Below are 19,142 nucleotides of genomic sequence, written 5' to 3' on the forward strand. Positions count from 1 at the left end.
AATTTTAATTGGTTAGAATATAGCATAGCTAAAGATGCAGCATATTGTCTACGTTGCTATCTCTTTAAACCAAATATCGTGGAACAATCGGGTGGTGACTCTTTTGTGGGTGAATGATTTTCAAATTGGAAGAAGAAATAAAGATTTCAAGTTCACATTAGAAGTCTGAAAAGTGCCCATAACCGATATTCAAGTGTGTTAAGATTTACTAAAACAAAAGCAACACATTGAAACAATTTTTTCCAAGCAATCGGACAAAATGCGAATTGAATATCTAACTCGATTGACTTCATCAATTGATTGTATTCGACACCTATTGCGACAAGGGCTTGCATTTTGTGGTGATGATGAATCTGAGGATTTAAACAACCAAGGGAATTTTCTAATGCAATTGCGGTTTCTTGCGAATCATAATAAGGATATTGATGCGATTACATTGAATAATACTCCCGAAAATCATAAACTAACGTCACCTATGATTCAAAAGGAAATTGTTAATGCCATTGCATTGGAGTCTATTAATGTTATCATTGAAGATATTGGTGGTGTTTTTTTTTTTTTTTTTTTTTTTTTTTTTTTTTTCTATTCTAATTGATGAGTCTCTGGACAAATCAACAAAGGAGCAAATGGCTTGTGTGTTACGCTACGTGGACAAGAATGGGCATGTAGTTGAATGTTTTATGGGTATTGTGCATGTTACTGATACATCTGCTATCTCACTTAAGATGACGATTGATGATTTATTTTGTAGACAAGGCTTGAACATTTCTAGATTGCACGGACAAGGTTATGATGGGGTTTCTAATATGCGAGGTGCATTCAATGGCCTCAAAACTCTAATCTTGAAAGTTAATACATTTGCTTTTTACATTAATTTCTTTTCCCATCAATTTCAGTTGACTCTAGTGGGTGTGGCAAGAAAACATAAAGATATTGTTTCTCTTTTCACTTTTGTTGCTAATGTTGTGAATGTAGTTGGTGGTTCATGTAAACGGCGTGGTAATCTTCGAGAGAAACAAATTTCCATAGTTACTGAGGTGCTTAACAATGGCTAGATTTCAAGTGGGCAAGGCCTAAATCAAAACACTACTCTTAAATGATCTAGTGATACACGTTGGGGTTCACATTATGACACTTTGGTTAGCTTGATTACCATGTTTTCGTCATATGCTGGTGTACTTGAGACAATTACAAAGGATGGGTCATCTAAACAAAAATTTGAAGTAAATATTCTATTGGACTACATACAATCCTTTAAATTCATCTTTAGTTTGCATTTAATTCATCTTTAAATCCTTTCTATTGGACTACATACAATCCTTTAAATTTGTATTTTGGGAATTACAAATGAATTATCGAATGCACTTTAAAGGAAAGATTAAGATATTGTGATTGCTATGTCCCAAGTCAAATTATTCAAGGACCAATTGCAAAGGATGAGGAAGAATGGATGGGAATCTTTACTTGATGAAGTTTCTTCTTTTTGTGTCAAACATGAAATTCTTGTTCCTAACATGGATGATCCATTTTTAGCTCAAGGAAGACCACGACGTGATGCTCACAAAAATTCAAACTTGCATAATTATCGTGTTGAATTGTTTTATGCCATCATAGATATGCAACTTCAAGAGCTAAGTAGTTGTTTTGATGAAGTGAATGCTGAGTTGTTGCTTTGTGTGGCAAGCTTGTGTCCAGCTGATTCATTTTTTGCTTCTGAGAAGCAAAAGCTAATCCGCCTTGCTCAAATTTATCCAAACGAAACCTTAGTTATCAACTTGAGAATTATATTGTAGATGTGCACTCTAGTAGTGAGTTTGAAGGTTTAAAAGGGATTGGTGATCTTACAAAAAAAATGGTTCAAACCCAAAGGGACAAGTTGCATTTGTTAGTATATTTGCTTGTGGCATTGACATTGATCCTACCGGTTGCAACTGCAACTGTAGAGAGGACATTTTCTGCTATGAATATCATGAAGAATCAATTGCGCAACAAGATGGGAGATGAATGGATGAGTGATAGTTTGATAACGTATATTGAGAAAGATACATCTGTTGGCTTAGATAATGAAATTATCATACGACGTTTTCAAGATATAAAAAATTGTTGAGGACCATTGTGAATGTACTCAATGGAATTATCAATGAATGCTAAAGTTATTTTGCTTATTATAATGGTTTGAATTTCATTTTTTTTTTTTTTTTTAGAGATCGCCCCTCACATAATTTTCTGAATCTGTTCCTATGTGTGGATTAGAAAAGCTTGCTCCAAAGAGAATATATTCGCTGCTATATTTGTTCTTATATCATTAAGAACAGTGTGTATACGTGTAACTTTATATATACACAAGTGTGTGGGTTAGAAAAGTTTGCTCCAAAGAGAATATATTCACTACTATAACTGTCCACCATCATGCTCCGATTCCTAAGGATGCTTAACCAAACCTAGGAAACATTGTCAAGGACATTTGGCCACAAACAAGTTTTGGGTTACTATCTCTTTTTGGTCACTGAGTTTTGCTATCTATTGTCCATCCACAATGAAAAAGATTCTTCTATGCTTTCATTGAATGGCTCGTGCAACTAATTTTGTTCAGACCATTCATTTTTCCTTTTCTTTTTCTTTTCCATTTTTGGGCTTGCAGTTGACAAGAAGTTAACCAGGAGCTTATTCATCTAGGTTGATTTTTTTTTTTTTTTTTTTGGGGGGGGGGGGGGGGGGTTTCATACATATTTTGTCGAGGAAAAAAGATGTACATGTTATATATATATCTTAGTATGATACAGTGTCCCATAAAATAAAACCATTATTATTTTTTAATCTAGTGGTAACTTAGGGTCCGGTGTATCTGTTGAGTTACTAAAAGGAGATTGTTGTCTGGCATCAGACCATCTTACTTATCATAGGACTCTTTTGAGTTATTAAAAGTAACGTTGCCATATTTTTCAAAAAAAAAAAAAGTAACGTTGCCATCGGACCATCTTACTTACCGGATGATAGAGTCGAACAATTTTTGGACCGGCGGTTGGCATTAGGGGTGCACACGGTCCGGTTTGGACAGAATTGGGAGTTTTTTTGGATCAAACCATTTATAACGGTTCCATTATTTTTGAAACCAAACCAAATCATAATGCCCATGGAACCAAACCAAACCGCGAAAAACTGATTTGGTTCAGTTCGGTTTGTCAGTTTCAATTAATTTCATTTTTATTTTATTTTTTAAAAAACAAAATTTCTTATTTTTTCCTGTATATAAGGTTTCATGGCAGTTAGAGGCAGAACTTGGATTTTATTTCAAAGGGGGCAAAGTTCAAAAAAAAAAAAAAAAATGCAAAAAGAAGAATTTTAAGAAGAAAAAAGGAAAGAAAATTGAGATATAATTCAAAAAAAGAAAATTTGACTTTTTAAAAAAGAAATTTAAGGAATTTAAAAAACAAAAGAAAGAAAAAGTTAAGATAATTTTAGAAATTAAAAATTTAGGGGGACACATAAGACATGAGAATTTTACTTGATTTTGGTTTAGGGATGATACATATATATATATATATATATATATATATATATATATATATATATATATATATATTATAACATAATAACGGTTCGGTTCGAGCCGGTCCGGTCTAGCAGAACCCTAAACCAGAGCCGAACCGAAAAATTACGGTTCCATAATTTTGGGCCCAGGACCGGACCAAACCGCTATACAACTAGCCCAAACCGTCCAATTCAGTCCGGTCCGGTCCAATTTTTCGGTATACCGGATTTTTTGAACACCCCTAGTTGGCGTCAGTCTAATTTCGATACCAACTTTAATGGCTCAAACATTTGCCTTCTATCCCATTCACTTCCCATCTAGATTCAATGTGGGATGAGCCCCTATGACAATATGCTATTCTTTTGGAATTTTAAAACATAATATTTAAAACATAATTTAATTGAAAACGATTTTTAGTGAATTTAAGTTATTCTTATCAAATTTTTTAAGAACATTTACTACAAATAATAACCTATTTGTAAATTCTGAGTCGCGATCCTAATGAAAGATACTTAAGCACTGTTTGGTTTACGTTTTGTTTTTGACGCTTTATTATAACCCAAAACAAAGTGTTTTGAATAATAATCGAAAACATGTTTCGTAACCGTCATTTGTTGCAAGTTTTTTAATAGCAAAAATATAAAAAACATTTTTGGTATAAAAATGTTTCAAGTTTGAAAAATACAATGGTTAGTTTAAAATATCATTTAAGAGTTTTTCATTTTTTTTTAACTGTTTATAGCTAGTGTTGAAACATTTAAAATACCAAATTGATGTTTTAAATTTTTGCCACTATTCATGAAACGTTTCGACATCGTGCAAAATAAAATATTTTTTACCAAATACGTTTTTCCAAAAAAACTCCTATAACACCCAACCAAAAACAAAAACGCCAAAAATACCCAACCAAACAAGTCTTTAATAATTTTATTTTTACTATATTAATAAATAATAACTAAATTACAAATAAAATAAATGAAAATTTTATTGATACTACATATAACGTGTGAGAAGAAAAAAACACATATAATATAATACAACCAAAAGTACCCAAAATAATTATGAATCAATGTATATTTGTGCGGAAAAGGTGTTTTCTGTTTAATTCTATTTTACTGTACATGTTTTGAAAAAGAATAACTTGTTGGACAATAACAAATAAGGTCTTAGTTCAACGGTTAGCATCTTAATTCAGATTTGTATGTCATAGGGGTTTGACTCTCATATCATGTCATTAAACACAATTCATTTCTTATTATTCATATTAATCCTCTTAAGAGGTCTCTTATTTTTTTTTAATTTTAATTTAAATACATTAAAAAATTGATTTGATTTTTTACACATTTAAAAAAATTATTTTATTCATTGATTAGCATGAAAAAGACTTCTTAGAAACATTACTCATAATATAAATATTTCATTCAAAGATTTCGTACCGATTGATAATCGTCGAAGTTACTCATTTTAGGTATAAAATCAGTCAATTCCCTATACTCGTCCAAGTCACTCATTTTAGGTATGAAATCAGTCAATTCTCTATCAAATTGGCCAATTCTATTGTGATTTTCGAAAATTACTGATTTATTGAAAAATTGCATATCATTGGACTTAAGAAAGAAGAGGGAGGAAGATGAGAAAAAGAAACAAGTTTTATTATTATTATTATTATTATTATTTAGAGAGGGAGGACTCGAACATAGGTACATTTGCCCAAAAAACTATCCTTTATCAAATAAGTCACTGGAGCATGTCCAGAAAAAGAAAGAAGTTGATGTAGTATTTTAAAGAAAGCAAAAGTTTCATTTGCCTTTTAATAAATAGAAGGACTAAGTTGGTAATAAAAATTTGATCAGTCCTGTTTTTGGGTAAAAATATGGTTCAAAATGTTAACAAGCGGCCCACTATAAATTCTAAAAGCAACTGTCGATAATTACTCCATTTAAAAAAAGAAAGAAAACATTCTAAGGACTGAAAATCTCACAATTGAGTCAATGGAGATAATGGTAATAAACTGCAATTATTATTATTTAAATTTATTGCTAGAAATCAATGTAAGATATCTAAGATACAAAATTAGCATCATGATAAGCCAAGCCCATAGGACAAAAAAAAGGACTAATAAGGGAGACGATCCAATAGAAAGAAAAAGAGTGGTGGTCCAAAGGAAAATGATGAAAGAATTGAAACATACTCAAATTGAATTGGACGGAAAAGGGCCCTAAATGGAATGGGGCCAAAGTGGATAATATGTTAGGTGAGTCTGACATGTCGCATTATTAGTATGCTCGGTTAATAAAAATTTTGTAATACAATTGAATAGATTTTAATATTTATAAAAGAAAATTAAAAAATATGTTAAAATATGTTCAATACCTACTCGCTAAGGTCTTATTTTTTATTTTTTATTTTTTTCTTCTTAGCTGGTATTCACACACATATGTTTTTACTGGAATTTGAACTCCTGACCTCTCTTTGAGAAGTAGGGGCCTGATACCGCTAGGCCACTTGCCTGTTTAGCTAGTGTTTTTGTTTCGTATTTTTTGCTTTTGTTAGTGTACTGAAGCGAAGCAATAGCACGAAGCACGTTTAGTAATATTTGATGTGCTTTTGAACAGTACCGAAGTGTTTTCAAAATTGAGGTCAAAATTGGAAGCATCAAAATGATACTTTCATTTGCGTCCGCACTGTAACAAAGTAATGTTCAAAAAATTTTATTTATTTTTTTTAAAATAATATTTTTAACTAACTATTCAAATTTTCAAACTCGTAACATTTTTTACCAAACATATTTTTATATTTTTACTTTTAAAAATCTTGTAATAAATTTATATTACCAAATAAATTTTAAATAATATTAAATATATTCTAAAAATAAAAACATTATTTTTATTTTGAGTTAAAATAAAAATACAAATACAAAGTAACTGAAGTTGCCAAACTGAGCCTTAAGAGACGCACTGCAAATTTGTTACAAAAGGCTGAAGGCCTCAATCTCAACCATCCACAATTTAAACACACTCGCTACCAAAAACCAATACCACCAATGCCATGCCTAGTGTTTGACTTCACAGTCACACCTCTCTCTCTCTCTCATGACTCATGAGTGGGTCTTTGAGTCTTTTTCAACATTGTATCACTTCTAGCTTAGTGGAGAACAAAATCATTAGGTTTTGAAGGTGAGTGTAATGAGCATGTGAATGCCCAATCCCAAGTCAAAATAGTATGACTCAGCAAGATGAACTGTTACCCCACGCTCCTCTTAAGGGCGTTACCTACACGCCCCAGTCATATGCCTTTAGGCTTTTGGATATGGGATTGCTATAATATGATGAGAAACTTCCAACCACACGATCATAAATTTTCTCTCACGCGCTCACATAGGCGATTCACTACCACAATTTTTAGCCTACATGTTTCTTTTTTTTTTAGAAATCATATTAGGGTACATGGTTCACAGTCTCAGTCCGGTAGATCAGATTTGGGTGAATATTAGTGTAAATCGATCGAATCAGTTGATTTATAAAATATGTAATGGTATTCCACACTTTGATAAAGGATTACAAACTGACCAAAACGTTGCGTTCATAACTCTCATGATTAATAAGACTGGCATACATCAGATGTTACATTTATGATTAATAAGTTTGGTATTAATCATGATTAAGTGGTAGAAAATAAGTAAAGCTTTTTGGTGATTAGAAAAGTTAGTAGGATAATTAAGGGATCCATGTGATGGATGAACTATTTACCATAATCACACTTTTGAAACCTTTTTTATTTTTATTTTTTTATTTTTTATTTTTTTTTCTTGATGGTGAAATTTTTGTGCACCAAGACATTTTAAGAAGATGACAAAGGATTTCAAATGGGACCCTATTTGTATATATCATTACATATCATGTTTTTATCGGTTGGTGTTGTTAGAAGATAAAGTTGCTTTAATGTGAAGGTATTAGAGGGAAAATCACCTCCTCCACTTTCTTTAAGTATGTGAAGATATGATAAATAGACAGCCGAATGATTTAGACCTTCTAAAGTAGATTAAAAATAAATATATATATGGAATCCAAATGGGGTGAGGGAGTGTGTTGGGAATTTGGATAAATTACAATATTTATATAAAAGGATTACGTCACCACTCTCCATCTCTTTCTCTCTAACACAATCCAAACTAATTAAACAAAATGATAAAAAAAAAAAATGATATTACTTGTTTGTCTAGTTGATTATGCACTTCAGCTAAGGCTTTGTTTGAATAACTAAAAGAGAAAATAATGGAGGGGAAAATAATAGTTATAAGAAAAATAAAATAAAATAAAATAAAAAAAGGAGAGCGAAGATATTGTTAATAATTCGTCGTGTTTGGATAACATATAAGAGAAAAGAAATGAAAGATTAATAATAATAGTAACATTGTTGTGTTTGGAAAACACAGTGAAGAGTAAAGAAATGAATGATATTGTTTTATTTTTTGATTAATAAGGATAAAAAAGAAATTCACTCGTCATAAAAAGGAGAGTAAAATAAATTATTAACTCTTTTTCTTTCCCCCAACCTTTGAAAGGATAAGAAAATCACCTTTGAGTGAACCACTCCTCCTCCCTTTAAATCCTTCCTTTTCCCCAACTTCTTTAAAACAAACACAAGTTAAACTATGCTTCTTCTATCTCTTTCCCTATTTTTTGTTCTCGTAAATCCAAATTGAGCCCTAAGTGTTTTGAATCCTAATATAATCATTAATTAGAGAGTGCGTGCACATATTAGTTTGCTTTTTGGGTAAATTACGCGCACCTCCCCTCTAATTAGCTAAAAGCTTAAACGGCTCTCCTCGATTTTCAAGAATATCTTTTACCCCCCTAAAATGATGTCCATCCAAGTCAAAGTTAGTCAAGGATGTTAACTAATGCTTTCAACATGCTGAGAACCCAAAAAAGTCAATATTGCCCCCATAACTTTGTCAAAAAGAACTATTTAACCTTAAAAAATAAAAAAACAAAACACTAATTTACTAATTGTTGTTGTTGTATACCCCTCGACCATGGAGATTAACAAACAATGCCCCAAATTCATCTCCGTCATATTGTAATTTACAAGGAATCCACCAACACCCTTGCAACAAATTGCTCCATTCATAGTATCATATTGCAATGAACATAATAAGCCCTGAATCGACAGTTTGAACCCAAGCCCTAAATCTACAATACACACCCCTGTAAATTATTTGTGCTGCTTCTTATAAAGAAATCCCCGAAAATGGTGTCAAAATTGCAAACCCAAGTACACGAAATATCAGCCAGCTGGAGGTGCTAACGATTCCCTCTTCAATCATAACGGTCATGTTTGATCGAGCTGTTAGAGAGAAGTGGAGAGAGAGAGAGAGAAAGAGAAAAAGGATAATGGTGAGAAAGATTAGGGTTTGGTAGGTGATGTCGGTCGAAACACCAAACCAAGCCCTCCTGACATCATATTCCACATAATTATCAGTGGACTTCTCATCTTCCTCAAACATATCAATAACCGTCTCTTTGATCTTCTGGGTAGTCTCCTTCGCTTCCCCTACGCTCCCTACACATGTGCTTCGTTTTCTCTCTTATACTGTGCGTCGTCTTTGCCGCATTGCTCTTCCTTCCTTCACCTTGTAGACCATTGACCTCGCCGCATCTTGAGTTTGAAAATGGCATTTTTGGTTAAAAAAGAAGTCGATGTCATTGTTACTCTATTTCTTTTCCTTATGTACTCTGTTTCTTTGGGTCTATGGGCTCTACAACACATACGATTTATGTTTTAAAGTGTAAGAGGTGATCGAGGAAGATGGCACCTTGATTGCGTGACTCATAGGGTGAATTTGTAATGATGGTGAGGTTGAGGGACCTGTTGCAATGGGTGGTGCCAAGGGCACGATCATCATATAATAATAGTTTTAGTATTGTATTAAAATAATTAGGTAAAATGTAAGGTCATTTTGGTAAAAATCTTATGGTCTGTTAATTGACTCCGGAGATCCATTTTAGGGGAGGTAAATGATATTCTTAAAAATTGAGAGGACTTGTTTAAGCTTTTAGCTAACTAGAGGGGAGGTGAATGTAATTTACCCTTGCTTTTTTAATTGGTTCACAAGCAACTAATATCTTCGTATAGCAAGTCATCAAAATTACTCAGCAATGGCTCTTCCTAGTTCATATTCAAGATGACATCCTTCTAGGTTGCAAAAATAATATATATATATATATATATATATATATTTGTATTTTAAGTTGCAAAAATAATAATCTTCATCATCCTTACTTTAATTCCATATGAATGAAGTTGACCACATAAATATCTCTTTTTCTAAACTTTTTTTTTTTTTAGGTCATTTCACCTATTATATTTAACTTTTAAAAATCATTTTTAACAACCTCATCCCAAGTTATTTTACTTGTTTAACCAGATCATCTCTAGGTCTCTTATGCATGGTCCAAACTCCAACCCATCTAAGTTTACTTTTTCATATTTTCTCATTGATGAATGCTACACCTAAAACTTTTCGCACTTTTATCTGTGACTCTATCTCTTATGATGAATTTGGTGTGCAGGAATGAAATGAAATGCAAGTGGGAATGAAATGAGAATGTGAATGGAATGGAATGACCAATCTCATTCTATTGTTTGGTTGTAAATATGAAATGTGTAAGAATGGAATGATAATAACCATTTTAGTGTTTGGTTGAACCAATTTAAAATTTAGAATATAATAAATTTCAAAATTAGTTTTCTAAAATATCCCTCTTAGTAACAAATAAAATAAATTAACAAAATGGCATTCTTCTATAATATTTTAAAAAATAAATGATGGCAGCAACGGTGGTGACTATGGTGGTAGAGGTGGAAAGTGGCAGTGGTGGTGTTGGAAGGCGGCGACGGTGATGGCAATGGTGGAAGGCTGCAGTGGCAGTGGCGGTGGTGGTGGAAGGCGGTGGTAGTAGAAGGAGATAGTGGTGTAGGTGACGGTGGTGGAAGCCAATGGAAGTGACTGTGGTGGTGGTAGTGGAAGGCAGTGGAGGTGGCGGTGGTGGATGGTGGTAGTTGTGGCGGTGACAGTAGGGGAAAGCGTTGACGGTAGTGGTAGTGAAAGGCGGTGGCGGTGATAGAAGGCGCCAGTGGCGGTAATGGTGGTGAAAGGCTGTGGCAATGGTGAAAGGTGGTGGCAGTGATGAAAAGTGGTAGAAAGCAGTGATTGTAGTGGTGGTGGTGGAAGGCGGTGGCGGTGGTAATGGTGGAAGACGATGGCGGTGGGAGGCAATGGCGGTGACAGTGGTGGTGGTGATGGAAGGTAATAGTGGTGGTGGCAGTGGTGAATGTGGTTATGGTGAAAGACGATGGTGGTGGTGGAAGGTGGTAGTAGCGGTGAAAGGTGATAATGGTGGCGGCGACGGTGGTGGTGGAAAGCGGTGGGCAGTGGTGAAAGTCAATGGCAGTGGTGTTGGTGGAAAGCGGTGGCGATGGTGGAAATCGGTGACGGTGGTGGTAAAAAGCGGAGGTGGTTGTGGTGGAAGGTAGTAGTAATTTTTAGACTTGGAATATGAGGGCTTTTTGGGAAGTTGATTTTCAAAAAAAAAATTACTTGGGAATGAATGGACATTCCATATGTTTAGTTGAAGAATGAATTTTCATTCCAATGGAATGACCATTCCCACTTTAAATTAAAAATAAACAAAAGAATGATTGAAATGAACATTCTATTTCATTACATTCTTATGCACTAAACGTAACATTATGGTCTCTCTATTCATTTAAGAGAAGAAGGGTTGTTCATTAGGTTGAAAAATAATGATTCCTTAAATTGTTGCTATATTCTAGAGCTACAAAATATTTAATAATAGCTGAACTAATATAATACCAAAAGTTCAGACACTTTCATTTTTAAATATAACGGACTAGTGGAAGAAAGTGCTGGTCAAAATTAGAATCCTATACGTGAAAAGATAAAAGAGAATAACCCACTCCACGGGTTGGCAAAACTTGAACACTGATACTTACTCTTGGGTAAATAATTTTAATGGAGGAAGTTGCGTGAATATCAATTAGGAAGAAAAAAACAAACGAAAAGAGAACAACCCAACTTCTCTAAAAATAAATAATTATGAAGAAAATTTTAATAAATGGGATGCATTCAAACATAATGTAATGTTCTGATTGGTAGGATGAAAGAAAATTAAGTAGAAGAGAGAGATGAAGAGATGAATAAGACATCTTAAGAAAGATATTGAATCTTTCTCTCTTTTTGTTTGATTGAATGAAAGAGAAGAGAATAATATAAGAGATAATGGAAGAGAGAGTCTTGATTACAAGGAAAGTTTTATAATATAAATAAATTTATAATAGTCTTTCATTTCTTCTTTCATATCTTCCGTCCATATTTCGAGAGATGAAAAGATTGAGTATATCTAACCTTACTTAGGCACCGCAAAAATGGGAGGCTGTTACACTAAGTTCATCCTTATTGCCCTTTTACTTAAAATCCAGCTCTTAAATACGTTATTTATTTTTTTATTTTAAACTTTTTATAAAAAAAAAGATGCGTAAAAAAAAATATATAACACGAGTTCTCTTACATTTTTTCTACAACTCCTCTAATTAACAGAATCAAACTTGGAAAGAATATGTTCAATCCATTAAGGAATCCAATCAAACTACGCACATACACACACACACACACACACACACACATATATATCTATATAGGTATGTTCAAACCAAGACTGGGGGAAGAAAAGCATGCAAAAGCTCTTTTGGGGTCCTTTTAAAACGCGTTAGTGGCACTCAACCAACCATTTCTGCAATATGAAGCAAAGATGAGGTGTGAAGTCCATTAAGGAGTCCAACCTTTTAAGCAAAACTCAAACCCATCATCATGTTGTTTTAGAAGATTGCAAGTCATATAACTTTGTTTTCCTTCTTTTTTGTTGGATACTTGTCTAAACCCTAGTCTACATCTTAATCATAAGTTCCATTTTTTTCTCTACTTTTTCTTACCCAAGCTTTCAAAGCTTATAATTACCAAGTGCTGCAGTTGTTGGTCACTTCTATGGACATTGGAGGACAACCCATATACCCGTGGGTGTCCTATAAATCATCACTTTCTTCTTTGTGGCCCTCTCATTCATCACTAGCTCCATTTTTCCTTCAAATATATATATATATATATATAGAAACAAACAAAATGTCACCAACCGTTGTTGGAGGGAATCCTGTGGTGCATTGTGTTGTTTGGCGCAGTGGATGCATCACAAGATCTTTCTGATTCTCGAAGAACGAGGGGCAAGGGGATTGATCAAGAATATCACTTGTTCTTATTATAAGATCGTGACTGGATCCGCATATACTTGGTATTAGAATAATAAAAAAATGATAAGTATTTAATTGGAACATGAAAATGTGACTAAATTTGTCTTAGTTACTCTTCGGGACAGAGTGGTTTTGAGAGGAAATTCTCGAACGAGAAAAATGATACAATGACTTTGAAAGAATTGAACAAGTGAGCCGTGTAAGGTGAAGATTTCATGTAAGATGTTCTATAGAGTGATAGTAAGAGTGACTTATCTACATCATATATGATCAAGGATTCAAGTTCGACGGCTAGATAACAAATCAATAATCTATAAAAATCATCACAAAAAAAATCTTTAAATAAAGTTACTTTAGTTAAGAAGGTGAAATGTTCAATTGAAAAGCGGGCACATTTTTTGTTTGTCTCGATAATATATATATATATACACACACACTAACAAGTTAGTGGTCTAGCGGCATCAAGTTCCTACATTTCAAAAAGAGATTAGGGGTTTGAACCTCAATGGAGGCATGTGTGTAAGTATCAACTAGGGAAATATATATATATAGAAGTAAATAAATAAAGACAGTGGGCCTTCCATAAAAATTCCTAGTTTAAATTCATTTTGAGGTTCTTTACTTTGTTTAGCTAAGAAAATTATTCTTCTACAGAATTCTTTTTCTTGTAGGATATGTAATAATTTGATCATTAAGACATAAATTCACATTCTCTTTTTTTTTTTTTTTTAAATTCACATTCTCTCTTTTTTTTTTTTTTTTTTTTTTTTAAAAAAAAAAATTTATATAAAAAAACATTAATGCCATTCATTTGTAGAATTGCTTTATAAATCATCTGTAGTTTTTCTTTGCCTCTGCCTTCTGAAGAGTATTCTTTTTTCATGGCTTTCTTGATTTTTATTTTCAGATTCTGAAGATGAGGATTCTAATATACTTCCATCATTAGTTTCCAACTGTAAGAGGTAAACTATTTTTATTTTTTTACCCTAATAATTCTCATTATAGGTATTCTATGATAAAAATTTCTACCACCTTCTAGTATTTTAACTAATTATTTTGTTCTATTTGGTGCAATAACAATACTGAAATAATCAACCACACCATTTATAAACTAACTAACAAGATAAGCTTCCCAATCTTCAACTTCAACAGTTATCTCAATATTGGACTTCATATAGTTTATTTTATTTTATTTTTTTATTTTTATTTTTATTTTGTGTTAAATTTATATATATAAACATCAAATAATAAGGTTAAATTTGTCATTTCATATCATGGTTAACGAGAATACAGATATTGAGCAAATGTGATCACTTTTTAAAAGTGTAGGACTTTTCTAAACTAAGTTGGAGTTTTATGATCAAAATAAAAAAGTAGTGGGAGTTTTATGATTTTAACCGATATATATATATATACATACATATATATATATATATGTGTGTGCGCTATAAATCAACAAGACTGTCAAGACATACAATGCCTGTATTTGGTGAGGAAAAAGACCCTGAAACTCATTTTTTTTTTTTTTTTTTTTTTCTAAAAAAAAAATGAGGAGTTCCCGAACAAGTATGATATCAACATAGATTTATTATGAGCCAATGAAAATATCCCTTAATCTTTTATGTTTCTTTGAAAATAGTTTTTTGAGTTCTTAATAATCAAACAGGCTCTATATATATATTTTTTTCCTTTGACATGAAAAAAAAAAAAAAAAACAACCATGCAAAGCTTAACATATCTGTTCATTCCCTTGATTTCCTCAGCAAACAAAAGAAATCTAATAGAAGCTACCAAAGAAGGGCTGAATTTTGGTTTGAGCTCTCAGATCCAAACCCTGTAAATAGAAAAATGAAGTTGGACTTGAATTTCAACCGGGCCACCAATTTCCAATTTGGGCTACCATCCTCGTGCCCATAGTTAATAGAGCCCAATTCAAGAAATATAAGAATAAAAATCCAAATCACAGCAGTCAGTACTCAGAGATACAAACATCCAATTTCTAATGGTAAACCGACCCCTTAACTGAATTATTCTCACTCATCAACATCATCAGCGATTTAGAGAGTCCATGTTTTCAGAGGGCGAGGGAGGTTTCGTGAGAGATGTTGAACTGAGTTTCAACTTGTTCCTTGCTATGTCGAGGTCCTCTGTTCATCTTGGGGTTGTCTCCAAGTCGGTGTGGTTTGTCTGACATGGCTCTTCTCCTGTCCATCAATCTTGTAGGTTGTCTGGCCGGAGGAGAGCATATGAGTGGAGGCTTGTAAATTTGGGGTTTTTGTGTCTTGGAAGAATCGATACCCAATTTGTGCTGCTCTTTTCTTTTGATCCGGATACTGTAATATTCTTCTTGTTTTCGTTAATGATTATAAATGAGATCAGATAATACCAAGGGAATTCCTCCCACACCCCAACCTCAAAATACTAAGGGTGATTATAACTCTCTTTCATATTTTCTTGCCAGGAATTTTTGCAGGAGAATTGAGTGGAATAAGAAGCAAAATTCCCAAAACTTACTTTTATTTGTTATAAAATTCTCCCTAGCATGGTTGCAATTTTGGAACATGTTATTTTCAGTCCTCCAAAATTTCCAGCTTAGGTCGCAGGTTTAAAGTCAAGTGGTGGTCCAGCCTGAACCTCAAAAGGTCTCAATAATCAAGATTTTGCAATGGCTTCAAGAAAATCCCAAGTCTTCCGATCAAGAGAAGGCTGATTTTAATTGGATTAACTGCGTTTGTTTCTACCTAAAATATTTTATTGGAAAAATATTTTTCCTTTTAAATTAAAATAATTTTTTTATTTTAATTTATTCGGTGTTCGAGTCTAAAGTCCATCTGATTGGACATATAAACTAACTTATTCAAAATTGATGAGTAACTTATATTTGTTATATATATATTTTTTTCTTCGTAAGACAATTAAACACCAAAAAATAAAAAAATATTTTCTAAAAAATATTTTACACTCAAACAAACGGAAACTAAATCTCAAAAAATTTCAAGCTACGCTTGAGTACAAGATAAAAAATTCTACAATAAAAAAACTCGAAGTAGCATCATACTTATCAGATGACAATTTAAAGTTGCCGATCCAAATTACAAGTCGGATACAATTCTTAATTTAAAGTCATCATGCATAAGGAGATCCATATTACAAGTTGGTTAAGAACCTACAATTTTAAGTTGTTTTACTAGTTACCTCCCTTCCTCTAAAGTGCTCCCAGTCTCAAATTCTCATACGCTTACTCAAAATCATAGCAAAATCAATAAATTAAATATAAGATGGGTAACACATATCAATTTACAACCAATTTTAGGCACCAAAGGTTCTAGAGTGACAGATCAACCTTCAAAAGTGACAGGCAAGGGTTTAAGTCCGCATAGGGCTAAATGGGTGTGTGAGAATCTTGCCAAGAAAAAAGAAAAAAGAAAAATCAATTTTAGGCATTTTATTTTTTTCAAGTTGGAATTCCTCCTTGGAAAAATCTGCTTAGAAAACATAAATATAAAACTATTTTCATATAATTGTCTTTTATAGTTTTCATAAAATAGCTTTTAGAAAATTGAACCAAATGAAGTTTTTATACCATTTTCTAATTTTTCAGTTCACTAATTATTTTCTAAGTGATAAACCAAGGAGGCTTTTATTGTAAAAACCAACATTTTAGACTAAAAGCAAAATGGTAAAACCAAGAAAGTAAACAAACAACTAAAACAAGAAGAGTTGTAATGTAACAAATGAAAGATGAAACAATTGAAATTGCATAATTTAGGGCTGCATTGGATAAAGCTAAGACATCTGAGAGCCTAGTTGGAACCACAAATATCCAGGAACCACTAAAAAATAGTCGAATTTAAATGAAAACAATATAAACATGTGGTGATAACCAGCTTTTAAATAGGTTCCATAACATAACAGACAAGGGTTAATAATATTTTTTTAAAAATTTGACATAATTGAACATCCCCAATAACAAATATAACATTTCTTTATCTTGGACAAATTGGGATTATCAAGAAATCACTAATAAAAAAAGTGAAAAAAGATGAAAACATTGGAGTAGAATAGTTACCGCGCAGTATTCTTCAATGAGGTGTCTAACGACACGATTTGGATTCCCCTAGAAAAGAACTGCGTAGTTATTCTCCTTAAGACATATATTAGAAAATTCGGGAAGAAAAAATATTCATTCATCTACAATTTTGTACAAGAGAGTGAATAAATACAGAGTTCTCTAAATAGAAAAGGAAAGAAAATCTCCTAAAATCTACAAGAGAATTCTAGAAAAATATAATATGGTACTATAATTAGAAAAAGAAAAAAAATTTCTTGGTGGAAATTCTTTCGTAGGGCTCGGAGAAGATTAAGGCGCAATACTCCCCCTCAAGTTGGAGCATGAACATCAATCATGCCCAACTTGCAAAGAAGACGTTGAAAATGTTCACTTGCTAACGGCTTCCTAAAGATATCAGCAAGCTGGTTGGATGAATGTAAATAAGTTGTTTAAATCAATCCACGCAGAATTTTTTCACAAATGAAATAGCAATCCAATTCAATGTGCTTTGTGCACTCATGAAAGACGTGGTTGGCAGCAATATGAAGAGTGGCTTGATTGTCAGAAAATAAGGTAGATGTCGGCGAAGTGATCCCAAAATCAGCCAAAAGAAAAGTTAGCCACTTGAGCTCACACGTTGCTTGAGCCATAGCACGATATTCAGCTTTAGTAGATGAATGTGAAACAACATGGTTTTTAGTCCTCCAAGAGATCGAACTTGAATCAAGAAAACTGCAATATCCACTTGTAGATCGACGTTGAATTGGGCAACTAGCCTAATCAGAGCCAACATATTCTGTAAGTTGAAGAGAACTTGTAGAAGACAATAAAATACCCTTACTCGGACAGACTTTTAGATAACGTAAAAGACGTAAAGCAGCATCGTAATGAGGTTTTCATGGAGCCTGCATAAATTGACTGAGGATATTCACAGCAAAAAGAATATTTGGGCATGTAATCATCAAATAAATAAGGCGGCCTATAAGCCGGCAAGAAATGATTGGATCAGGCAAGGGATTTCCCTCAACATCACTCAACTTGAGATTTTGTTCCATAGGTGTGCGAGTAGACCGACAACCTAACATACCCATGTCAGTCAAAATGTCCACGGTGTACTTCTTTTGACAAAGAAGAATACCACGTGAGGAACGAGCAATCTCAATACCAAGAAAATATTTTGGAAATCCAAGATCCTTGATATGGAACTGAGCATTCAACATAGCCTTTAGAGCTTGAATTTCATCTATGTTATCACCACCAATCAAAATATCATTAACATAGACTAAAACAAATGTGAGAACCCCGATAATCACCATGTTTAAAAAATAAGGAATAATCAGCTCTAGACTAAGAGTAGCCGGCAAAGCACAAAGATTCAAAAAATTTAGCGAACCAATTGCGGCTCGCTTATTTGAGCCCACATAGAGACTTGTTCAATCGACAAACTCAATTCTCCCCCTGCCTGTGATAACCTAGAGGAATTTTCATATATACTTCTTCATTTAAGTCTACATTAAGAAAATCATTATTAACATCAAGTTGATGTAGAGACTACCCTTTGATGGAAGCAATGGCCAAAAAATAGTGGACAGTGATCCTTTTTGGAACAGAGGCAAATGTTTCATTATAATCAATGCGTTCAGTTTGTGTAAATCCTTTGGCTACTAGGCGAGCTTTATATCTCTCAATAGTTCCATTTGACTGATACACTATTTTGTAAACCCATTTGCAACCAACATGTTTTTTGTGAGGAGGCAGAGTTGTAACCTTCCAAGTGTCATTTTCCTCCAAAGCTTTAATTTCTGCCTCCATAGCCTCTCGCCATTCTGGGATCTTAACAGCTTGTGAGAAAGATGTTGGCTCAACACATGAATCAAGAGAATTAAGAAAAGTTGAATGTGAAGAAGACAAATGATTATATGAAAGAACTTGTGAAAGAGGATAAAATGTACATGACCCATGAGAAGTTAATTGTTGCGGGTAATCTGCTGAGGTCACATTGTTACAGAAATAATCTTGCAAGTAGAGTGGGGTATAGCAATCACAAATTGGTCGTGTTTGACAAAGAGAGTTAGGAACATTATCATGGTGTGAGGAAGGTTCCTCGAGTGTTGGCTCAACTATATTAGGCCAAACCGATAAAGGAACTAAGTTGTCAAAACAAGAAAAAGGAAAGGGTGCAAAAATGTCAAAGGATGGATTAATGACACCATTATTTGCAATTGGCAAAGG

The 19,142-nt window shown here is 33.1% G+C and overlaps 2 protein-coding genes across 2 annotated transcripts; one reads left to right on the forward strand and one right to left on the reverse strand.

Moving 5' to 3' along the window:
- Window positions 1–626: 626 nt before the first annotated feature.
- On the forward strand, window positions 627–1,793 carry LOC132270487 (uncharacterized). Its single transcript, XM_059771669.1, has 3 exons — window positions 627–797; window positions 897–1,037; window positions 1,422–1,793. Exons 1-3 carry the CDS (start codon window positions 627–629, stop codon window positions 1,791–1,793), a joined length of 684 nt encoding a protein of 227 aa, XP_059627652.1.
- Window positions 1,794–17,806: 16,013 nt separating this feature from the next.
- Window positions 17,807–18,226, reverse strand: LOC132270488 (uncharacterized mitochondrial protein AtMg00810-like). Its single transcript, XM_059771670.1, has one exon. The coding sequence runs from the start codon at window positions 18,224–18,226 to the stop codon at window positions 17,807–17,809; it is 420 nt and encodes a 139-aa protein (XP_059627653.1).
- Window positions 18,227–19,142: the final 916 nt, after the last annotated feature.

Source organism: Cornus florida, unplaced genomic scaffold (assembly GCF_030987335.1).
Source record: "Cornus florida cultivar Cherokee Brave unplaced genomic scaffold, ASM3098733v1 CherokeeBrave_3.0.0_Hap2_Chr08, whole genome shotgun sequence".
NCBI classification, from domain to species: Eukaryota; Viridiplantae; Streptophyta; class Magnoliopsida; order Cornales; family Cornaceae; genus Cornus; species Cornus florida.